Below are 25207 nucleotides of genomic sequence, written 5' to 3' on the forward strand. Positions count from 1 at the left end.
TTCAGCTTACGAGGCCTTGAATATTTCATGCAGGAAGAAGCGAGCTGCACGGTTTAGCATTCCACCCGCTGTTCAGACGAGGACCAGCCTTAAATGCTCTGCGCTCTTGTTTCATATACTATCTTATTGGATTTTCCAGGCGCACAGACCCTCTTGTACATTTAAACACATCGGGGCACCTGTCAGAATACCGCGTCTGTCCAACAGCGTGTTCACCGCTCCAGGCTCCTGCACTCTGTGTAGGTTTCTCTCTTCATAAGTGCTGGCATCCTCTCGGCTTCAGTTTCTCCCGTGTTGAATCAGCCGTTGGATCACAGTGAGACCTGTGGGCTGCCAAGGTTAGCTGGAGACCGAGCAGGAGGAAGCTGGAGTTATCCAACCCTCCTGCAGGACGGGGATGTGCTTCTGAGGGGTATTTGAAAAATGTCGATCTGTCTGGGCTGCATGCTAACCAAGATCCATATGAAGAGCTATAACTGAAACACATGTAATGTTCTCTTCTGCTGAGAAGTCCTTCAGACTCACGAATGTGCCGTTCTGAGAAACTTCTCTGCACCGACATCAATATTTGACTCCATAATTACAGTATAACAAATAACATCTAACATCTTTTTTCATTCCATACTAATTCATTTGTACCTGATTTGGTCATATATAAAAAAAAAAGAAAATCAGAAATCTAATTACATGAAGCTGGAGAAACTGAAAGAATGTCTCCACTTTCTTAGGGAATATGTGGATATTCCCAGTCTCCACACCCATATGGTGAGCAGGAAATTACTTCATCATCCATCATCCATTCATTTGACTTCAACAATATTTTGGTTGAAGAAGGAGAAGAAGGACTGGCTGAGGGCGTCGTTTACCGGGCAGAGCCTGCATTGGTTAGTTAGCTTTTGGGACAAACTGAAAAATCAATCAGAACATCCTGAAAAAAGGAAAAACAAATTATACTTAACATGTAATATAATATAACACATGTTTGTTTGAAAACCATGCATACAGTTAGCATGTACATGTTGTGTCCCGGTCGGTGACTCTTCTTCTATTCGTCATCACAGATTGACTCCAGCGACGTGGAGCTGTCTGATGAAAAGCTGTTAGATCATACTTACTCCGGGATAGACGACGACACTTTCCACGCATCCATGATCGCTCTTCATGGCAGCAGCTGCAGCGCAGACCTGGATTACCTGCACTCATCCACACCCAAGGTACGCAGCGCACAGGAAACGTTAGCGGCAGGAGGAACTCAGCGCAGAGAAGAACTCCCATGATGCAACACATTTAGATTGAGAGACCCCTAGTGGCAGAAAATGACATATTGTACTTTTAAATATTACTGCAACAGTAACTGGCCTTTGTCACAATGAGCTTTTCAGCATGTAGTCACGAGTCTTTGCGTTTGGCCATGGAGAGCCAACATGTCAGGAGAAATGCTTCTTTGTTCAGCAGCAACTTTACTGACCGTGTAGTCGTGTGAGAGTTGTAGCTGCTCGTGTTGCTCTGGGTGCCCGACAGCAACAGCTCACCGAATGGATTTTAAACTATGAGGAAAATAAACAAAGAAGAGCAAGGGGCACACAAACTGTTTCCCAGCGGTCACAGCCGACCTTATTTGCGGGGCCTTCCTAAGAATTTACACTATAATGGGGGCAGCCGAGAGGGACCGGGGGATTTCACAAAACAGATTTCAGATGTTTGTACGAGGTCAGTCTTCTGTGGTGATGAAGGCTTTTCTCCCTGAAGCTCCAGAGGCGAGAGGCAACAAGTCCGCTGATAAATCTCACGTCCGCCTCGGAGACAGTAAACGGCTGAGCGATGTGTTCTGAGGAATATGAATGTTTTCTACCTCTAAGGTCAACGGGGGTGTTAAAGATCAAATGAGGCTTCTGTCATTAAAGCAGAGACGGCTCTTTTTCTCTCCGGTGCGTCGAGACATTGAAGTCATGCTGCTTGGTTTTCTAGTGTTGAGCTTTAAAGAAATTAAATGTCAACCTCTTTTATCTCTCGATTTTTGAAAAAGTCTGATCCATTTATTATACAAAGTCACACATTTGAAACGTGTTACAGGTTCACGCACGTGCATCGGGATGTTCTGTACACATAAGATGCACGTACGTATACAGTATGCACTCTCGTCTCTCCCTCTGCAAAGACTAATGCAGCCGATTAGATGAATTTAACAGACCAATAATATCATTTCTGGCTCTGACATAGATTCAAAAACCATGGATTTAATGGCATCTTAAGCTTTATCCGAGTCCGCTTGGAGCGTGACAGTCAAAGTTTGATGTTTGAATTGTTTTTATGATCTCCACTTAATATCATATGCAATTAATTTTGAGTGTTTTAGGAAACTGATTCTGCCTTTAGATATTTGCTAAAAATGACTTCTAGTTCCATCGTCTCTGCAGGCCATAACATGAGTCATTACATGCAGTATCAGGAAGTGATGTACACTTTTTATGCTGTGAAGTTACTACACTTTATTATAACAGGGATTTATATCTTTTCTGCCTTAAAACATACAAAACCATGTAGACGTTGTCCGTCTTCCTGATTGCAGCGCAGGAACACTTGTACCTGCCGTCGTCGTCGTCGTCGTCGTCACAGCCCAGTTCACTCTGGATTTATAGCTCTGCCTTATTAAAATGAAACCTCCTATTTCTTGTTCTACTCTACTTACCATGTCTGCTTATTGAGCCCCACTTGTGTTGTGCATTTGCATATTTGAACTGTTTTCTAAAGATTTATACTTCTGTTCTGGCTCCCAGAGGGAAGTGCTCGCTGAGATTCATCACTGCTCAGCCTGCCTCTAATAAAGCCTTAAATGCTGTTACAATAAAACTACATTTTGTGCATGGCAAGCTCAAGATCTCCAGTAATCTCTGTTGCTCTCTATTGGCCACTGATGGCTTTTCTATGGCTCATTACAAGGAGGGCGGGATGGCGACTGAGCAAGATGAATTCCCCCTGTTGGGCAATTGTCTAACTATCAGAGGGGAACGTTCATTCAGCGGCTGTGCTTTGTTTTACACCAGCTGACAGCTCGCCTGGCCTTGTTGGATGAGCATCCCTGCTTTGAAACGCTGCCCGGCCTCGCAGACAACTCTCCAGCGCTCCCCCCGGAGAAGTCTGCCTCTTTCACTCCTCCGAGTCTGAGAGGGCATGTCCCGACTTTCAATGCCACACTAAGCAGTTCTGATCAGTTCCTGGCACAGCTCGCCACCAAAGAAGAGCCAGTGAAGTGCTCAGACTGTGAAGCAGGCAGCAGATCGTCCGTCCCAGATGAACCTGCGGAGGTGGAACATATTGGAGATATAAAGATTCTGATGAAGGTAAAATGACTACGATATTGCAGATTCTCTTCATGTCGTGCAGCTTTAATAGAGCTTGTATATAATAAGTTAGAAAAAGATGAGCATTGAGTATTCTGATGTGTTGGAGGTGCTTTATAAAACCTACTAAATAATCCTCCTTGACCTCTTAAATAGGATTTCTTAAAGGCAACCTCGCTCCGTCCGACGTGAGACTCTTTTCAAACATTAGATACATAATTCAAAGCTTATTTATTTTTCAATTCAGCCAATCAGCTGCACTCAGCTTTGTTTGGAATGCGTCCGGATATTTTCATCTACCTTCATGAATAACGCCGCTGAACTCTCACATTCAAGGACGAGCAGGCTGGTGGCAGAGAATCGGCAGACGACGGTGACGAGGAAGTGCTGACCTCGGGGAGCAGCTTTGAAAGGACGATCACGGTTGTCAAGGGCAACTCCAGCCTTGGTTTGTGCTAATTTACTTTATTGATTTTCTCCTCATCCGTCACATGATTGTAAATGAGGTTGCGGGACTGAAAGGCGCATTGGCCTTTTACTTTTGTGTCATTTCTTATGAATTGCAGATTTGAAGTAAAATGATAGAGAGTATTCTGGGCTGTTTTCAGTGTGAAAGAATGATTTCAGAGTATTTGCATTTCAAAACCTCCCCATGGGGCTTGCTGCCGGCTCAGAGAATACTAAGTGTGAGCTTCTAAAACAAATAGGTGTTATGAAGATCCTCAGTGCCTCATTTTGCTTCTTAGTGCACTTTGAAGCTTTTCTGTTTCAGGCTCAACGCAACATTTCTACATGGAGTTAAAGCCACTGCTAAATATAACACATTGTTTTACATCTGTGCAGAAGCAGCGTGTTCGCTGAGCGAGAAGTTTAGAGGTTCAAACTTTAAGATCGACTGGTCTCCAGATGTGTTACGCCCCGCTCCTGAAGTTACTGTTGAACACCAGATGTGTGAACTGCTTAGAGTCAAGTGTACACTTCTTTCATAGCGGAGTCGGTCCGCAACACGTCTCTCCTGGTGTCGAGGTTCTGATCTTAACTTGAGTTCAGTCGAAAACCCAAAGTGTGTCACAGTTCCTTATGTTCTACCTCAAAGGGATGACGGTGAGCGCCTTGAAGGACGGTCTGGGGATGCTGGTCCGCAGTATAATCCACGGAGGCTCCATCAGTCGGGATGGACGTCTGGGTGTTGGTGACCTCATCCTGGCCATCAACGCAGAGCCCACGGCCAACATGAGCAACGCTCAAGCCCGAGCCCTGCTCCGACGGCACTCTCTCATCGGACCAGACCTGGGGTAAGAGAGTCACACGCACGTTTACACGTTAGGGAAGCATCGCAAACGATTGTGGAGGAAGTTTTAGAGCCAATAACACAACAACAAGGATCTTGTTCCAATGCTTTGCTTCGTACACACACAACTATAACGATTAGTCCATGGAGATCTTTTCTCTGTTTTATATCTTATTACAGTGAAAGTCTGGGATGGACATTTTAAATAACGTTAGTTACAGTTCTAGTTGAAATGTCTTATTATCATAATGTTGCCTGAATGAACAGTACAGCAAAGATACAACTGATTTAAATAAGGAAACATGTCACTGGTGTGATCCTCTGTTGGTCATCGCTGCAGTCCACACGCAGGTGTAACTCTGGCGAGATGACGATGTCGATGTCGATGTCGATGTGGTTGGAAGTGAAAAAGCACGACGGTGTTGATAACCAAGGTCTTTTGTATAACTGGAGAAACTAGCAGAGCTCCAGGTTCGTCCCGAAGGACATCAGGGTTGCATCATTGCAATTCTTACAAACAATACATGTTGTGCGTCTCAAATACTGATTCCTAAGCATTTCATATACACATTTGGACTTTGACATCATCGCGTCTGTAAAGTGGGGGATGTAAAGAGGTTTGAACGGGGTGCTCCTGCACACGTCACATGCTGCATTAAAGGAGCAGCGCAGTTTGGTGTTTCACAAGTTGTGCTCGCTGAACTAAACTTGGCAGTTTGTTGCATAAAAGCCAAATCTCCACGTTCTAGATCTGCTTGTGCACCTGAAGACGATCTGTGCCCATTTTATGTGTGAGTATAACGTCCACGCTGGCGGTGTTTCGGCTCAAAGCTGCCGTCTTTGGTGTCCTTCCTCTCATTCTCTCCTTCATCGCAGTCTGTACAGAGTTTCATCCAGACGTTGACGTTGAATCACATTATCCTCATGTTGGGACACAACACTGTGTATTAACCAACTCATCTTCATGTCACTTTAAAGCAGAGCACACACACACACACACAGTTCAAATGTTCTCTGGATGAATCTTGTTTGACTGCATCTCTTCGTATCTTGCTTCATCACTTCTTACTTCCATGACTAACATGTTCACTTACCACCTGCATGTTTCTCTTCTACCATCTAGAACTCTGTTAACATCAACCATCAGTATTTAAGCTTTGCTGTGATGTTCTCATTTCATCTTCCTCTCTCTCTCTCTCTCTCTCTCTCTCTGCATGTCATGTTTAAAAACCAAACAGCCCGTCTGTTGACGATCTGTCAGCTTCCCTGAAACGTGTTAATGTGTCCTTCAGAACTTCACTCTGAATTGTTTGGGACTGTTAGTGGATGTCACATTTTGTCAGCGAGCTTTTGCTTCATTTCTTCCCATGAATTAGTCACCGGCTCACGAATTAATGATGTCTACGCCCTTGCACGTCGGTCACGTGTGTCACACAGTAGGTGTCAGAAGACGTCTGTGTTGAACAGTCAAAGATAGACATTCATGTATAGACTGAATGCACACAGCTCAGACTTACTGCACTCTGCTGCTTCAGGGATGAGAGAAGAATATAAATAAACAGATTTGAAAGAAGCTCTTTGCACTCGAATGCCAGTTCTTCTCTATGTTTGGTTAAATTAGTGAGTTCATAGTGAACTGGGGCATAATTACCACTAAGAAGAGTGATGGAGTGTGGAGACACAGAGGATGCCAAGTCGTTTGCTTTAAGACATGTTTGTCTAATATGTGTGTGTGTGTGCTTGTGTGTGTTCAGCATCACATATGTTCCAGCAGAGTATCTGGATGAGTACAAGGCCAGCCAGGAGCGGACGACAGAGGATGTGTTCAGTGAAACGGCTCCGGTACCGGCTCCAGATACAAAGTACGTCCTGGTTCTCTCCAACTTGAGTCATGTGACGGGTGAGCGTAGTGCGCTCTGATGAGAAACACACGCGTCAGGTTTAACATGTTTTCCAAAACTCAATGCCGAGCATGTTTGCCCAGTCAGCAGTACAGCATGAAACAAACTCGTTTTATATAACACGACTTGTCGTTAGTTTGTGGCCCCTAGAAGCTTCAATGAACCCCTGACAATAATGTGAATTGTACCAAAGTCTTTCCTTCCACTTTGGTGTGTTCAGAGTTGTTCCTAACCTCCCTGAACGAGAGGATGGAGAGGGAGAGGAGAGTTCCTCCTACAGCAACTGGAACCAACCGAGGAAGTGAGTACACTGCATTTAACATGTCAACACATGTGGTTTGGAGTCCTTACACAGCAGGATAGAGGCGGCCGATGTATCGAATATCGATATATTTCCTGGTAATGATCCTATGCATCAAAGGGGTCAATCAAAAAACAGAAACAGAGAGAATAAAGGTTCCAGTGTTTAATCAATAGCAGAGTCTCTCAGCTTTGAAGTGTAAAATGTGAAAATGTTTACCTTCCTCAGAGTGGAGCTCTTCCGAGCGCCAGGCAAGTCCCTGGGTATCAGTATCGTTGGGGGCCGAGGGATGGGCAGCCGGCTGAGCAACGGAGAGGTGATGAGGGGCATTTTTATCAAACACATCCTGGGCGACAGTCCTGCCGGACAGGACGGGACCCTGAAGACAGGAGACAGAATCGTAGAGGTGAAGGAACATCATTTACATTCTTTAATCGTCAGCTGTTGTTTTATTAAAGTGCAGTCAGAACCAAAGAGCCCTGGGGAGAAATGCTGAAGAAGAAACTGCTGATTGTAATCTTCTCCCGCGTATTCTCTGGGTCAGGTGGACGGAGCAGATCTAAGAGATGCCAGTCATGAGGAGGCGGTGGAGGTCATCCGCAGGGCAGGCAACCCCGTCACCTTCCTGGTGCAGAGTATCATCCACAGGCCCAGGGTGAGTCCGCATGACACTGTCAAACTAACCACCTCAAGTCCATCGGCACAGGCCGTTCAAAAACACACAACCCTGGAGTGTCAGGTTTGATTTGGGAAATCTTTCACGAGAGCAACAAGCAGCCCTGTGTGGCATATTAAATATATTAGCCAGGTTTTAACCTCTAATTGCGACACTCATTGAAAATCACAGTTGTTGTTTGAAAGTGCCCTCAGGCTTTGAAAGCTTCACTAAATAATCCCTGCAGCTGCTGTGACTCTGGAGTCAGACCTCTCAGACTCAATCACTTTGATATTCCCACAGGCTTTACATGCTTACTCACGAAGCCTTGTAGCAACTCCATGATGTAATGGAGCACATGCACAGCAATAACTCAACTAGAGACTCTGAGCAATATCTTAAAGCAGCTGAAATCAATATTTATATATAATATAAACAGGGGGTGTTTTCTTTAGGCCAAAGCAGGTAAAAGCTGCTGTGTGTGTGTGTGTGTGTGTGTGTCCAGCAGCACACAGTGCATACAGTGTACGAGCAGCTATTAGCTTCACTTAGCAGATCATATTCCAACAACACAGCAAAGAGAGTGAACAGAGTCAGGAAGGTGTTTCTCTAACAATAGATAAATAATCTGAGATATTTACAGGTTTTGCTCAGCAGGATAATCTTCACACATTATTTGCGGCACTTTTATGATTGCTGAAGTAAAAAGCTAACGTTGGGCTGTAAAGGAGCTACAGCACGCTCGGACTGATGTTCTGTGTGACGACACTTCAGGGGTTACGACTCATTTCTGGACTTTAAATGATCAGGTGACATAAACAAATGAATGCTAACGTTGCTACACGTGTGTAAGAGAAACACACAAACAGGTAATAATATGTCAGTGTTGTGTTTAAAGTTTGTTTTCTATTGTTTGACCTGGAAACAGCTTAGCCAGCACCTCTCAGGCTTTACTTTAGCTTTAGGCTAACGTTAGCCGTTTCCAGCCTTTATGCTAAGTTAAGCTAACTGTCTGTAGCTTCATTTAAAACATACAGACATGAGAATGGCATAAGTAAATAGTTCTATTTCACAAAATGTGGAACAATTACTTTAAAAAGGCATTAAAAACCTTATGCTAAGTGTTCATGTTTTACTAACGCTGCTACATTATGAGTTGCTATCTGTGTCCCTGCTTTCTCAGGCTGAGTCTATACCGTCTGCTGTAGACAAACACACCTCCACCTCTTTCACATGCATGCCACATCGCACACGTGAGGTAATCTGTCCCTCTCCTTCCTGTTGCACCGTCACAGCTCCTCTTCTTCCTTTCTGCCTCTTTCATAGACACGTAATGCGTGTAGTGACCGAAATAAAGACGAGAATCGGAGGCTTCTGGGAGGAAAAGGCGTGCCCTTATTTTAATATCCATTCATCCTCTTCTGTTAACAAGGACATGACCCACAAGGATGTTTTTAATCAAATGGTGGAAGAATAGAAAGTAAAAAACCTGGTTATTGAAAGTGAATTGTACAAAGGAACTCATCAAGTAAGCAACAGAAAAGCAAATAAGGAAACGGTTCGTCCCCGTGCGGCACGGCGGCTGTCAGAAGACAAATTTCGAAAAATCCTTTCCGAGTACTTTCAAGTCACTGATACTGAGTTGCAACTCCACTGAAATTCTTTAAAATGGAAAAATATAATCGTGATTGGCTGCTGCAGGCGGGTCATCATGCCGTTTTTAAATGCAGCCACCTGGAGAGTATAAAAGCATATCCGTGCGGTCTGCCTTTAAGTTTCCAATCCTTCTCTTGTAAGCAGTGAATAATCTCAAGGTAGCCTGGAGGAATCTTTGAAACATTTTGTTAAAGTATTTCAGAGAAAGAGGCTTTGCTATGATTTTTTTTTGATGTAGAGGAATGAATGTCCTGAAGGAAGCCGCCTGCTTTAATGGTTCCTCATTTCAATAAAACCTCAGGTGCTTCTGTCCTCCACACACTCCCCCCTTTCTTTCCCTCCCGGATGGCCTCCGATTCAATTTAGTCAGAGAGGCTCAGCCATCATATTAAAAATTCATCATGTTGTCAGCTTGTTGGTCCTGTGTGTTGCTTTTAGAGGCCGCTGCTGCCCTTTCTGCAGCTCGATAGCCAGCGCGGGTCGAGCCTTCGCTGCACTAATCAAAGCTGCTTAGCACCTGCCCTCCTTCAGGTTAGAGAGCCCCCCCCCCCCATGTCTGTCTGCCTGCTTGTGTTTTTTGTCTGACCTGTACTGCTTTCAAACGGTGTTAACAATGAGCTGCATGACCCGAGTGAAGACGGCCATCAAAGAAAGCCCGCATGTGTTGGTGTGGAGCGCAGGTGAACTGGGGGGGCTGCACGATATGAGGAGCACGTGGGATATCTTTGTTTAATATTGTGCATTAACGATATTAGATATAGATATAGATTGTAATCTGTTCTGCTGCTTTCAGTATCCTGGTAAAACACAACAAAGTGCTTGTTAAAGAAAAAAGAAATGACACCATATATTGTGCAGCCCTCAGGTTTTCATTAGAGAGCCATGAGATACCAAACTTTTATTTCCCTTTGTGGTTAACCTTTGCTGTCAGATATGAACATTATTAAACTTTGTGTCCTACTTCTGTATAAATAGTGTGTGTGTGTGTGTGTGTGTGTGTGTGTGTGTGTGTGTGTACCTTCCCCTCCACGGTGAGCACACGTGCTGTGTTTATCCCTCTCTTCTGTGCTTCTGTTGCACCACACAAGAAGTGAAATGATCGCAGAGGCTTTTACTTTAAGTGCATTTTATTTTCCTCCTGTCCTCAGCTTCCCCAATTATCCCCCAAACATTGTACCAAGTGTCTCACTGCCCATGCAAAGAAGACAACTTGATGAGACAGGCGGCACTCAACACAAATACCATTATGTGAAGAACCGTAAACTGCAGGATTCTTTTTTTTCAAAATTCCAGACGTTCTGCCCAAACCTTTTAAGCTCGATCGTTGGACAGAAATGGTCACGATTGGACGGACATGTGATGCTGCTGCAGAAGCCTTTTCCCTCCACACATCAATGTGTTGGCCTGCTTCAGTGTGTGTGTGTGTGTGTGTGTGTGTGTGTGTGTGTGTCAGTCTGCTTGCCAAGCTTCAAGTTTGCTGAAGAAAAACGTTCTTCTTTGTTTAAGAAATGTGTCTTCTTCTTCTTCAGCAGTAACATCACAAACAGATGGTTTTCATGATGCTGCACATAGTCCCATCGCACTAAAAGCAACTCAAACACTACAACCCCTCCTAGTTTAAGGACTTTGGATCGTTAGTGAGTGAAGTGCAAATCATTCAGCGATTTATAAAACAACCAAAGCCGCACTCATTGACTCCACTGTGCTCTCCACACGTGACACAAATGAGCGAGTGTGTGCTGCGGAGGGATTTACCGTCATGTGTGTGTGTTGACAGTCATCAGGAACAGACTGCGGAGAGGACAGAGCCGCAGCCATGACGAGGGACAACAAGGACAAGGTGGGGGGGTTTCACTTTACTACCATGAGCTCAACGTGTCCGTCAGTAGGTTTCTGTGTCGTCTCCTAAAGTCCTTTGTCTCTTCTCCGTAGGAGGGTTACAGTCACAGTAGACTTGTCCTCCGCCTCTCCCCAACTAACCCTTTCACTCCTACCCCGTTTAAGGTTTGTGGGTCTCTGTGTTGAGCTTTCCTCTTCCTGCTGTATGCTCGTACAGACGTACGCGATGCAGTTCAGAGCTGCAGCGAGCCGTCACTCTCGTTATCCGTTCATCTGCACATTGTTTGAGAGTGAAACATTCTTCACTTTCTCAAAGTCAAAGGTGACGTCATTAATATGATATAAAACATATCTGAAGCTGCATTTACTTGACTTTAAAAGGTTTATGGATAATTAAAACAGTTTGACTCGTCGTTGCAGCTCTAATACAGTTCACGCATTGACTATATTCTAACGTGCTGTACCTGCAAACACTCGTACATGTTTTAATATCTCCGTCCGTCTCTTTCCCTTTGTGCATTTCCTTCTTGTTACTTTCTTTTAATAAACAATACAATGAGTTTTCCCTTCAACACATGATAAAAGTGATTTCTCTTCCTGGTTTTCAGGTAAGTGTCATGATGGGTGATTATTAGATTTTTAAATACTAATTTAATGATAATTAATTACACCAGTAATCATAAAGTAATTAAATTCTCTTAACTATAAGATCTTTTTCTAATTAACCTCATTCTGATTTGAGCCTCTAGCTTCTGTATCACATCATTATCTTTCAGCCTAAAACTAATAAAAGTGATGAATCTGTTGATCACATGACGTTGATTCAAACTCCAGCACAAAGATAAACCTCTTACCTTTCGCCAATAAATTATTTCCCGACTCCCTCTGTGGCGTGACAGCGGGTGAAGCGTGAAGCGGCGAAGGCATCTCCCAGCAGCTGCGTCCTCCCCCTGCCAGTGGTGCCCCATGTGGGAGAGACTGATACCGACACGCTGACAGAGAGTCCTGGCAGACCTGCTGAGGCAGAGGAGGACAACGAGGAGGAGGAGGATGAGTTTGGATACAACTGGAGTGAGTTCACCATCTCTTTTCTTTCAGGGTGCAATTATATCTTGTGCTAAAGACAGTGAAAGGGTTAGTGACACTGCAGGGCGACATGTTTCACTAAGAGATAGCACCATCAAACTACCAGTTACAAGCTTTATGAAATGGTGAATGTAGGAGACACAGTTAGTAAGATAAACTCCACTCGTCTGACAGAAGGCGTTATAGAGGAAAAGTCGCCCAAACTCTCAGGATTGATGAGTGCATGAAAAGCATTATTTTATCTGTATTCTCGCTTTAATTTCACACCTGTGGGAATAAAGGTGAGAGATAAAAGGAGATACATGCTGTATCACCAGGCCACCACTAGAGGTCCTCCAAGATACACTAAGTCCATCCAGAGTCTGCAAGAAAAAGAAAGTGATTGACATGATGAGGCAGCGAAACCCAATCAAGCTATTAGCATCCCGAAGACGTCGAGTGTCAAACTGTAGGATGGAGTCACCGCTACAACGGGTCACACGGTCACATTCAAGTCAGGCGACCAGCATGAAGGACAGACTGCAAACACCTGGGACTGTGTGTGTGTGTGTGTGTGTGTGTGTGTGTGTGTGTGTGTGTGTGTGTGTGTGCGTGTGCGTGTGCTGCTGTCCTGCAGGGATAAGATTGATGAGGTTAGGCCTGGGGAGGTGAGTTGTGGAGATTAGAGCAGGACTGATGGTCCAACAGTGGCAGGCAGCCCAGAACAACAGCAACCCATTGGTCTATCTGACGCAGCAGACACAGGAGAGAGAGGGGTGTGGGGGTGGGGGGGGGCTAACAATGGACACAAGATTGAGACAAAGGGATAGAAGCTCAGCAGTCTGACGTTTCTAACTTTGTGTGTCTGTGCATCTCACCCATTTCACACACCTGCCCCCTTTAAGAGCAACAAACAACTGATGTGGAAGATAAATCTGGCACTTCTCATGAGTACTGTCATCTTCATCTTCACCTTCCTCTTTCAGAGAACGTGATCCAGCGCTATGGCAGCGTCCCGGGCGTCCTGCACATGATTGAGCTGGAGAAAGGCAGGACGGGCCTGGGCCTCAGCCTGGCGGGGAACAGGGACCGCTCTCGCATGAGTGTGTTCGTGGTGGGAATCGACCCCAGCGGGGCGGCCGGCAGGGACGGACGTATGGGGGTGGGGGATGAGCTGCTGGAGGTGAGATGAAGTGTCGAATGTTTACAAACCCACTCGAGTGGAGAACCACACAGTTGTCAGGATACGCGACTCATTAAAGAATAGTACATCAGCTACTTCATGTCACCCTCACGATGTTTGTTCACAAACTGTCACACAGCTCGTGCAGAATAATAAAGTCTGTTGTGTGTGTGTGTGTGTATGGCATATTTACTAAGTATCATGCTGTGTTTCTGTATCCCGTCAGATCAATGGACAAGTGCTCTACGGCCACAGTCACCAGAATGCATCGTCCATCATCAAGAGCGCTCCATCCAAAGTCAAAATCATCTTCGTCAGGTAGCAAACGAAATCCCTATGAATACATTTCCATGGCAACTAGACCACTGACCTGAAGTTGTAATGCTGCTCAGTGTTCAGCAGAGGGAGCTGTTGTTCAACAGAAGGACGCCCTCCCTCACACGTATCATAGAAGAAGCAGCTGATTTAGTAGCTCACAGCACACTCTGCAGACCAGTTCTGTGTGTGTGTGTGTGTGTGTGTGTGTGTGTGTGTGTGTGTGTGTGTGTGTGTGTGAGAGATGTGAACACAAAAAAAAAAGCAGATTTTTAAGTGCGCTGTTGGTCCTATTCTCCCACAATGCAATGCACAAAGGTAACGGAACAGCTCCTCATAGCTGCAAAGAATTAAAACTACAACTAATACAAAAAACATGTATTTATGTATAAATAAAGATATAAATACATCACAGTTTTGAAAACCTCTTTGTTAATTGTAATTTGGCTTTTTCTGGTATAACGGCACACGAGAAGCTCAGTATGCAACTCAAGCATCAGCACAGAGGCAGGACACGTTTGACCTTTGACCCCCTGAAAGTAAATCATGGCTCCACCGTCACAAAGCAGCGGAGCGACGACTTACGTGAGTTATGACTGTTTGTTGCAGGAACACGGAGGCGCTGAACCAGATGGCTGTGGGACCGGTGAGAGAACACGAGGGAGACGCCGAGGAGCCCCGTGTAGAGGAGCCCCGCGTAGAGGAGCCCCACACAGAGGAGCCCAGCGCAGAGGAGCCCCCCGTAGAGGAGCCCCCCGTAGAGGAGCCCCGCGCAGAGGAGCCCCGCGCAGAGGAGCCCCCCGTCGAGGAGCCCCGCCCAGAGGAGCCCCGCGCTGAGGTACCACCGCGAACATGGCCACACGCGTAACACACGTCACAACAGACAGACATGATGCAGATGTGAGGGAGTGAAGTTCTCACACACACAAATGATCAGTTCTTCTAATAACCTCGACCTCATGCAGTGAAATAAACACTCAGAAACTTTAACCGACAGCAAAAGTAGAAAACCAGGATCTAAAAATAGTCCTGCGCTCGGTATGTTACTTCAGTAAAGACGGTCATTGTGCAGAATGCCTCCTTTAATTACAGCTGACAATTATGGAGATGTGCTGCTTCATATCATTTTAAAGTGACAAAACATGTAACGACAAACTTTGGACTTTGGACTGGGACATTTTCTACCGTCTTCTAACATTTTAAACACCAAACTAATAACGGAGAAAAGAATCTGCAGATGAAAACACAGTACTTGAGTGAATGTAATTACTTTTTATGCTCCTGAATTGTTTTCTTTGATGTTTGCTTCCTAAAAGTCTCTCTGTGTGGTCCTGCACTTCCCAACCCCCCCCCCCCCCCCGCCCTGTGTGACAACCCAAACCACAAACACTCTGTATCCCTGCAGCCAACAACACACTCTCATTTATTTACTTCATGCTGTAACTGCTGCTGTCTCCTCACAGGCAGAACCTGCTGCTGCTGCTGACGCCGACGCAGACACTTCAAAACATGTGAATCACGCCATAAAGCTGAAGGTGAGACACACTGAACCCACACACACACACACACACACACAGGACCGTGCGGTGGAGACACTCAAAGACAATAATAGAGAGGAAGTCTTGCCATAATGAGGGAGGTGTACACAAGACAAGTCATTGGGGTATGACGGGGAAAGAGAGGGAGCACACCGGAGCAGTGGAGTCCGACTAACTGCCAGGAAACAGGAAAGAGACAGAAATAAAAAAAGGGGGAATAAACAAAACAACAGTTCCAAAGGGGACATAAAGGTTCAGCTCACCCAGAGAGGAACACGTTTACCCCCCCCCCCCCCCCATGGTTTCTGCTTTCCAGCCCTGTGGATATCTTCAGTTTTATTCCCCGACGACACCAAGCGTTGAAAAATATCACATTTGAAAAACTTGCAGCAAAAGCGTCCCTGCAGTCAGCTGCTCACAGTGAAGTCCGAGGACACGCCGCTCGTAATGTTTTCTACATGAGCATCCAGCTCTGACCATCACACTGAACACATGCACGACGTCACACAACAAGAGGTCAGAAACATGCCTCTTGTGACCCTTTCAAAATAAAAGATTGAAAAGGAGATTTTGATGGGAGCCCCAGTGTGGGACTCTCCATATGGTTTGTAAGGCCACGGGGGATGACAGTGTGAAGGCAGCAGCATCTGGGCAGCTCATTATCTTCCTGCAGATAATTGTAAAGTAAGGCTTGTTTTGAGCAGCTGCTGCGGCTCTATTATTTAGTGTTCGTCTGCACGCTCTGTTCAGATGTTCTGCACTAAACGCTCTTAATGCCCTCGTGTTGCGGTCGTCCAACAGGAAGACGGAGGACTCGGCATCACCTTCATGGAGGGAAACACTGAGAGTGGAGTTGAGATTCACAGTATATCTGAAGTGAAAGGACACACAGGCAAAGTATGTATGTAACCTGCTGCAGCTGATGCGTCGTGTGTGTGTGTGTGTGTGTGTGTGTGTGTGATCCTGGTTTCTAATCTAATGTGTGTGATGTGCTGCGTGCAGGAGGGCTGCATGAAACCAGGGGACAAACTCCTGGCTGTGAACGGTCAATCCGTGCTCGGCTACACTGTGGAAAAGGTAAATAAACTGTGGTCATCATATCTCCTGTAAGTTTGCTCACACACTGAACACGACGGTGTGTGTCTGTGTCCTGCTGTCAGGACTCTTGTCTCTCTGTCTCAGTCATCTCTACTGTGTTGCAGGTCAACTCTCTGCTGGTAACATCCAAAGGTCCAGTGAAGCTAACCTTCTCCTCTCTGCAGTCAAACGAGCAGGACGGGGACTGCTCGGATGACGACCTTGGCAGCCTACCCAGCATGCCTAGTGCCGCCGTGACGTGTCTGAGTCAACCCGAGGCGGAGGCAGTCCTGAGTGCGTCCCCTTTAAGAGGTTCTTATTCAGGAAGAAGTGAAGGATCAATGTGCTGACTCTATGCTTCCTCTATCGTAGGTCCGAGCCGCTCGTCCACGCCTTCCACTCTGGCCTGTGACCCGGCGACATGTCCCATCATCCCCGGCTGTGAGACCACCATCGACATCTCCAAGGGCCGCACAGGCCTGGGCCTCAGCATCGTGGGAGGCTGCGACACCCTGCTGGTAGGAAACAAATTACATCAATCATTTCTAAGAATAATGTGTAACGTATCTCTGCATCCAGACCTCTGTTATATATTTGGCGTGCAGTGACACTTTTTAAAGTTACCACCCACCGTGCACACTGAGGTGGTGCCATAACGCAGGTTCCAAACAGGAATGTAGGAAATGATGTTGTCACAGCCTTCCTCCTGCTCCTCGCCGCATCTATTCTGTCTGCTCAGTCAGGCTTGGGGGAGCCGCTCTTTGTCTGGCCACGGCTGCAGCAGACAATATCCAGCCCGGGAATGTGACCTCTGACCCCCAAATGACACTCACACTGAGAAAACACTGCAAGTCAGGAACAAACACTTACAGCACGAGGGATCCAAAATAACAACGTCTGCTGTCAAAGGCAAAAAAAGTGAACAATCATCCCCTCCACCAAACTGGTGCTTTTACAAAACATCTTTCCTCACTGTTTCCTGTCCCTCTCATTTCCCCCAACAGAAGTCCTTACTGCTCCCTCTTCTGTACTGATCTGCTGTCTTTCTCTCGCTCCAGGGGGCCATCATTATCCATGAAGTTTATGAAGAAGGGGCAGCCTCGAAGGACGGCAGACTGTGGGCAGGAGACCAAATCCTGGAGGTGCGCTGCGGAATAATGAGCATCACACACGAGATTAAAAAAAGAGGCTCAACCCATGTCAATAACTGAGACGTGGCAGCCCGGAGGAGCTTCAACATGAAAGCTTTGGCTCCAGTCAAATACACAGAACTCTAACTCAACACTCAAAGCGAACGTATCGCTGTTAGTGAGACTGAAGAGTGTGAATTGTGATTGTGAGAACCTTTATCGACATGGAGCTTCTGTGTGTGACGTGGACAGACGAGTGAAGTATGGCAGCTCAACTTGGATTTGCCCTCCAGTTGACCTCAGCTATTGTTGAAGAGGGAGGGCAGAGGAGGAGTTGTGTTATTGTAGCTCTCCACACACACACACACACACACACACACACACACACACAACACACACTTAATTGCCCTCTACTATTCATTTCTGTCCTGGAGCCAAGCTGTGTTGTTTAGAAATCAGGTCAGAGAGGAGAAGCGAAGACTTCTCTCCTCCGGTCCACAGCAGCGCTGCGATGGGAACAATCCTTTTTGCATGTCTGTGTCGAAGGCTAATGGGACATTTCCCGCCATCGTTAATGTGGGAGAAGAAGCTGGACATCTTTAAACTGACCTCTCAGGCTTCTCACGGACTTCTGTGGGAAGCCTGCTTCTCTTGTTATATTACGATCCAGAGTTCAGACAGCTCAGCAGTTTGAAGAAATGTGACCTCAGCAGGCGAAGGAAAATTCTCTTTTAGCATTAAATTAGGCAGTTAGCACTTTTTATAGCTCTCTGCTGCCGCGTTCACTTTGTATCAGGAATAGAAACAAGTTGCTCTGCATTTCTTACTCCCCTTATATAACTTGAGTTCATAGGCACAAATACAGCTCGCTCAACACTTCCAAAGGAAAGTGTAAAGTGTTGAACCTGTTATTATATGTTCCTGTCGCTACAGTAGGACACCACATCACCGCAGACACACTGACCTCCTTTCCTCTGCTCCCAGGTGAATGGCATCGACCTGCGCGCAGCCAGTCACGATGAAGCCATCAACGTGCTGCGGCAGACCCCGCAGAAAGTCCGGCTGGAGGTCTTCAGGGACGAGGCCCAGTACAAGGAGGAGGACCTGTGGGACTCGTTCACTGTGGAGCTCCACAAGCAGCCCGGGCAGGGCCTGGGCCTGAGCATCGTGGGGAGGAGGTGACACGTTTAGGATCAGTGCTCCAGAGAAATCATTGTTATTATTACATGTTAGGAACCCTTAGGTTGGACTAATACTACACATATGAATAATAAGTAAGAATGTTGCTCCTTCTAGCTGCAGCTGTGGGGGAAGATTTACACGTCTCACTGAGACGGGTTGTCGACGCAGCTCAGGCTTCCGTTCTCACAGGAGCTGTTACGGGTTAAAGCCCGCGTGGGAGAAGTCCTGCTGGTTGTTCACTGTCACTGTGTGGGTGATTGATCTCACCTCTGGGGGTTACCCTGAAGGAATGACTTGCACAGACCACACATGCATATGCACTGAGAAATGTGTGTGTAAAGTGTGCAAGTGTTTGCGTTGTCAGAATCACAGCTTCAGTAACTGCTGCGAGGGCGACGGGCTCACGTCGGGACGGCAGGAGACAGTGAAGTTGTAAATCTTTGCGTTGGTCACATTGGTTTTGCTGCACAAGTGGAAAAAAGAAGTGAAATGCTGAAAAAGAACAGACAAAGTAAAACTCTGGGCTAAAATGGAAAGTGCAAGCTAGCAGTTAGTGGTGAGGAGTAGTGACAGCCCAGAGCCTCTGGCACTGGGATCCTATCATCAAGTTGCTTCACAGCTTCTGCTCCTGTTACTTTTCTCCACGTGGAGATTGGCACTTCCACGATGACAAGTCAACAGTAAAGAAAACAGTCTCCGCTCGGGCTGCATGATATCTCAGTCACATCGCAGGACGTGCAATGTCTACTCATGCTACGACTTTGCTGCTCGATTCCAAAAGGAACACGTCCTATGACTAATCCACAAGTCTGATTGAACATCATTTACTCTGATTTAAGGCTTCTCGGGCAGTTTGTTGGCAGACACACCGGCTCTGCATGCACAGCGACTCACCGGTCACAATCATTTATCAAACAACCAGAGCAGGCAGCGCCGGTCGTCCAGCACAACCTGAGAGCAGCGAGGAACGGGAAACCAAAACGTCAGCTGGATGGAAATATTTCGGCTGCGGAAAAGAAAGTGGAAGAACTGATCATTTGTCCTCATCTGGTGAAAAGTATATTAGATATGAACATATTGGAGATTGTTGACCGTTGCCTGAGAAGATGTTTCTAACACTCTGCTTTCTTGGATAATGATATACATCATTATAATTACAGCCTCAAAAAACCCCGGGTGTAAAAGCCTGGGAGGGGCTGCGGAGGTGGGATCAGCAGGTGACCAGCTGACTCCAGTCCAGAGGGTTAATATCTCCTCAACATCCTGGCGATTAGGAGGAAATTAAATAACTTTTAAGTCAGTGTTTTCTAAGTAATACGCACAAGCTTCTCACTTTGTGTGCCCGACCCGCCTGCAGCACGTTCGCAGTGAGCCTGCTCTGCAGTTTAAGTGGCACGGCGACCTCATCTCATCCTTTACAGCGACACTTTCACACCAGTACAGTACAGAGTCCCCTGTTCAAAGAAAAGCATCTATCTGTGGCCATAAAGCATGTTTATCAGTCAGGACTTACTGACTGTGAGCACTTTCTGAAGGCAGACGCAGCTTTTTATACCCTAACCTGGACTCAACCGTCACCACCGACCTGCTGCTGCTTTCACTGTCGCTTCTAACGCGTATCGTGTTTTAATGGAAACTACACATTTCTGCACTTTTGCATGTGAAACCGTTAGACGATGTATTTTCTATTCTAAGCCGAGCATACGCAGGATTCAAGATGGAAATCACATTTATTGAGGTCACAGTTGCTGTTAAATGTTCCATCTTTAGCTGCAGCTGCTTCCCTGGAGGGTAAAGCCACATTTGTGCAGAGGTCCACTAGAACAAATAATAATTGCTGGATCAATAGTGCATTATCAATGACATGTTCAGCAGACAGTAAATGTCATCTCACTGTCACGTTACTCGTCCCTTCCAGGAACGACACGGGAGTGTTTGTGTCGGACATTGTGAAAGGAGGTTTGGTGGACTCTGACGGCAGACTGATGCAGGGCGACCAGCTGCTCTCAGTCAACGGGGAGGACGTGAGGGCGACCACGCAGGAGGCCGTGGCTGCACTGCTCAAGGTACAAGCATCACGCTGCAGAGGGAGCATTGTGGGTGAACGTCTGCTCGAAAAACTGTTGGGTTCAAAGCGATGCCTTGTGTTTGTAGTGCTGCGTGGGGCCGATAAACATGGAAGTCGGGAGGTTCAAGGCCGGGCCCTTCCACTCAGAAAGAAGGCTGTCTCAAAGTAGTCAGGTACTGGACCTCCACTGTCTCTCAAGGACTTCATGTTGCTCTAAACCAGAAGACAGAGGCTGTAGTAACAACGTGTGTGTGTGTGTGTGTGTTTCAGATGAGTGAGACAAGCAGCAGCAAGGTGTCGTCTCCGTCCTGCTCAGACTCTGGGAACCTTCCCTGCTGACCCCGACCAGCTAGACATGAGCCCAGACTGTAAGTATCCTCCGCAGCTCTCTTCTCTAAAGTTTCTGAATCTGAACTTGTTGGAACTGAAGGATTGTTTCAGACTTGTGTAAAGTCTCAGGGATGTTTCCTCACAGCTCCAGAGCATCAGGACACCAGAACAGTGGAGTTCACTAAAGGTCCCAATGACTCTCTGGGGGTCAGTATCGCGGGCGGCGTGGGCAGCCCTCTGGGAGATATCCCCATCTTCATCGCCATGATGAACCCCGTCGGCCTGGCTGCTCAGACACAGAAGCTCCAGGTACGACACTCACGCCTCCCCTCTCACCAACCAGCAGAATACTAAACTCACATGTGGGATTTAATGTGAATCTTAATTTTGTATAAGCGTCTCGTTCCCACTCACGTTACTCAGCTGGTGCCTCAAAGGTCAAGAGCCTGCAGCCTTCACAGTCACTGACATTGTATCTGTGTGTGACAGACCGGAGGAGGACAATAGCACCGCTAACACGCTATAATAAATCTCCCACTCCTACATTCAGACCATTAATCCTACAGAAGGGCTCATTGAAGTGAAGGGGTGGGGGGGGGGTTGTTGAATAGTATATTCATGCTGCTTTATCTTTTCAGTCTGAACGAGAGATGAGAACGTGACATAATGAAATCACTCAGCCGTTTGTATGGCGTGGTGAATTACATTTCAAATCCTGTTATCATGCAGAGTTATCCACTTTAGTGACGCAACGCTGCAATCATGGACGTCACATGACAGCACTCGGACGTATGTGCCGAGACATATTCATACCGCTTTCAGAGAATAAGACAACGTTTGTCCGGGCTGCAGCCGGCGATTACTCATCGATTAATCTGCAGAGTGTTTTATATGTGACTTGCATTGTCATCGTCGCTCACATTGTTTCCGACCCTGAGAAGCTTCACTGCTGACGTTGTTTTTCTCTGGAATCCTTTTAAATTGTAATAAACTGTCACGTCAACAGATCGGGGATCGACTCGTCAGTATCTGTGGGAGCTCTGCTGAAGGCATGACCCACACACAGGCTGTCAGCCTGCTGAAGAACGCCACAGGCACGATACAGCTGCAGGTACACACACACACACACACACACACACACACACACACACACACACACACACACACACACACAGACACACACACAGACACACACACACACACACATACATACACAGACACACACACAGACACACAGACACAGACACACACACACACACAGACACACACACAGACACAGACAGACACACAGACACAGAGAGACACACACACAGACACACACACACACACAGACACAGACACACACACACAGACACACACATACAGACACACACACACAGACAGACACACACACAGACACACACACACACACACACAGACAGACACACACACAGACACACACAGATACACAGACACACACACAGACACACACACAGACACACAGACACACACACAGACACACACACAGACACACACACAGACACAGACAGACACAGACACACACACACACACAGACACACAGACACAGACACACACACACAGACACACACAGACACACACACACAGACAGACACACACACAGACACACACACACACACACACACACAGACAGACACACACACAGACACACACACAGACACACACACACAGACACACACACACACAGACACACACACAGACACACACACACAGACAGACACACACACAGACACACACAGATACACAGACACACACATACACACACACACACACACACAGACACACACACACACACACAGACACACACACACACACACACAGACACACACACACACACAGACACACACACAGACACACACACACACACAGACACACACACACACACACACACAAACACACACACACACACAGTTGAATATGTCCTGTTCTTTACTTTATCGGTGTACAAAGATTTCACCTGAGAAGAGCAGTGGAAGGATTTGAGCGGCAGACTTTGAAGAACCATAAAACTTGCTATCAGTCTTTATCTTGCAGGTCTACAACACCATAAAAGTGTGTGTTTGTACGTGTGTGTGTGTGTTGCTGCACCCGTAGGTGGTAGCGGGCGGAGACACCACGGTGACCGGTCCCTCTCAGGAGCAGGCGGCTGCAGCGCTCACACCCAGCTGCATCTTCCAGGACGACCTCGGGTATCAACACTTTATTACACACTGAACATTTCACCATCTCATCTAAGAGTCTAAGAGGTTGTTTATGTTACTGAAGGGAATGTAGTCCGTAATGTGTACCGACCATTGTAGGTACACATATATATATTGCAGAGCCAGAAGACGGGGATCGTGATATTCAGAGGAAAACTCAATTTCCAGGATTTATATTATATATATATTTTTGAATACGCTGTTGCAGTAAAGTCCCTAACTGTCTGTCTTTTCCTCAGCCCACCTCAGTATAAGAGCATCAATCTGGAAAGAGGACCAGACGGACTGGGCTTCAGTATAGTGGGGGGGTACGGCAGCCCCCACGGAGACCTGCCCATCTACGTTAAAACAGTTTTTGGAAAAGTACGTGGAACAATACTCTGTTTTATATTTGCAGAATTGACAAATTGCCTGTCGTTAATTAAACCTTATTTGTGTGTGTGTGTGTGTGTGTTTAGGGGGCAGCGGCGGAGGACGGCCGGCTGAAGCGAGGAGACCAGATAATGGCCGTCAACGGTCAGACTCTGGAGAGCGTCACTCATGAAGAAGCCGTTGGCATCCTGAAAAGGACCAAAGGATCCGTCACGCTCACTGTGCTGTCATAGACACACACACACACACACACACACACACACACACTCTTCACTACTTCCTGCCACAGTTAATCCAACACCTCGCAGGTGTCACGTCAGAGCACATCTGCACACTGAAGCATTCACTGATAATCACGTTGTCGCTCGACGTAGCTTTGAACACTGTGATCCACGAGAGCACGTAGATCCACGAGAGCACGTAGATCCACGAGAGCACGTAGATCCTGTACGAGTCATGCAGAGTAGTAGTCGAGGATGACTTCACACTGTATCTGTAGTGATATTAATCAAAAAGCTTGTAAATAGTATTAGAAACAACTGTTTCACATTCCACGGCTCTGGATTGAAATATTCACTGAAGGTTTCCTGTATTGAAATGATTTATGAGATCATTATTGTCACGAGTATTTTACAATAGAGAGCAATATCAGAATATGTCTCCAGAGGACAGGCCGTTTCTCAAGCTGTTAACAGTCGGGGGTCTATGAATGGGAGGGGGCTCCCACTGAATGAAACGGCATGAAAGACCCTCGAGGTCGTTAACAGATTAGCAGAATTAAGCCGGTATTAGCTGATAGCAGCATTATTTGTCTTTTCATTGTGCTGATCTTTCTGGAAGGGGTAAAGTCTGTTGTTTGAGCACAAGAGAGCGTTTCTAAGTAAAAACACACACAGGTGTGAAATCTTTCAAACTAAGAAGTGTGGTTTGAGTGCACGTCTGAGTGTGTGTGAGTTTGTGTGTGTGTGTCCTACTCACTGAAATATAGTGCTGCTAAAGCCGATATATAAGGTATTATGTCAGTATTTGGATTTTTTTTTAAAGTATTAATTATTGTCCATTTCATTGCATTCAAGTGCACAGAAAAGCAGAAGAGCTGCTCTGTAGGTTTGAGTGGACGAGTGTTGAACCTGTACATGATTATATAAATCTTATTGTTCACCCAATACAAAGTCATGTAGCTCCTGAAGTCATTGTGTGTGTCGTGTGCTCTGCTTTCAGTCTTATTACCTTAAGTATGTGTCTCTAGCACTGTCAATGTGACAGCATTGAATTTATTCACACTGAATTAAATAAAAGTGACCTTTGGATTCAATGCATGTGCTCCACTCACTTTCTGGTGCCTTGTATGCAGACAGCAGACAGCCCCCTCTCTCCTGAAATAATTGAAAAACACATAATTAAATCCACCCAAGAAGCTTGTTAAACCTCAGCAGTGACTATAAGCTCACATGTAAGAATATAATAATATATAAAGTCCAGGGCAGCTTTCTAAGCAGCTGCTTGAGTTATTGCCCAGGACACATCACAGCTGCCATACATCACGCATACACGTCCATCCAGGAGATAAAAGCAATTTACTGTTGCAGCAGGTCGCATTTAAATGGAAGGTTCGGAGGCAGAAGCTAAAAGGCGTTGAAAATAAATGCGCATGAACAAAGATTTATAGATATGGGATAATATGGACTTGCGTGAATAGACTCAGTTGTCACTTGAGACTTAATAAAGACTGGATATAGAGAGA

The 25207-nt window shown here is 46.1% G+C and overlaps 1 protein-coding gene across 1 annotated transcript in view; it reads left to right on the plus strand.

The window, feature by feature from the left end:
* mpdz (multiple PDZ domain crumbs cell polarity complex component) overlaps window positions 1–24778 on the plus strand; it is a 41094-nt gene extending 16316 nt beyond the window's left edge. Inside the window, 33 exon segments of the mRNA XM_029454661.1 lie at window positions 729–884; window positions 1062–1214; window positions 3045–3341; window positions 3678–3789; window positions 4438–4636; window positions 5382–5423; window positions 6387–6494; window positions 6754–6834; window positions 7063–7240; window positions 7379–7489; window positions 9584–9676; window positions 10923–10985; window positions 11078–11149; window positions 11884–12055; window positions 13036–13232; window positions 13459–13550; window positions 14157–14229; window positions 15011–15082; window positions 15887–15982; window positions 16088–16162; window positions 16288–16456; window positions 16535–16680; window positions 17221–17304; window positions 18277–18470; window positions 20393–20540; window positions 20629–20715; window positions 20813–20872; window positions 20874–20910; window positions 21018–21181; window positions 21879–21983; window positions 22985–23079; window positions 23331–23454; window positions 23550–24778. Of these exon segments, the coding sequence (XP_029310521.1) occupies window positions 729–884; window positions 1062–1214; window positions 3045–3341; window positions 3678–3789; window positions 4438–4636; window positions 5382–5423; window positions 6387–6494; window positions 6754–6834; window positions 7063–7240; window positions 7379–7489; window positions 9584–9676; window positions 10923–10985; window positions 11078–11149; window positions 11884–12055; window positions 13036–13232; window positions 13459–13550; window positions 14157–14229; window positions 15011–15082; window positions 15887–15982; window positions 16088–16162; window positions 16288–16456; window positions 16535–16680; window positions 17221–17304; window positions 18277–18470; window positions 20393–20540; window positions 20629–20715; window positions 20813–20872; window positions 20874–20910; window positions 21018–21181; window positions 21879–21983; window positions 22985–23079; window positions 23331–23454; window positions 23550–23696 (4002 nt within the window). The 3' untranslated portion in view covers window positions 23697–24778.
* Window positions 24779–25207: the final 429 nt, after the last annotated feature.

Source organism: Cottoperca gobio, chromosome 18 (genome assembly GCF_900634415.1).
Source record: "Cottoperca gobio chromosome 18, fCotGob3.1, whole genome shotgun sequence".
Lineage (NCBI taxonomy): Eukaryota > Metazoa > Chordata > Actinopteri > Perciformes > Bovichtidae > Cottoperca > Cottoperca gobio.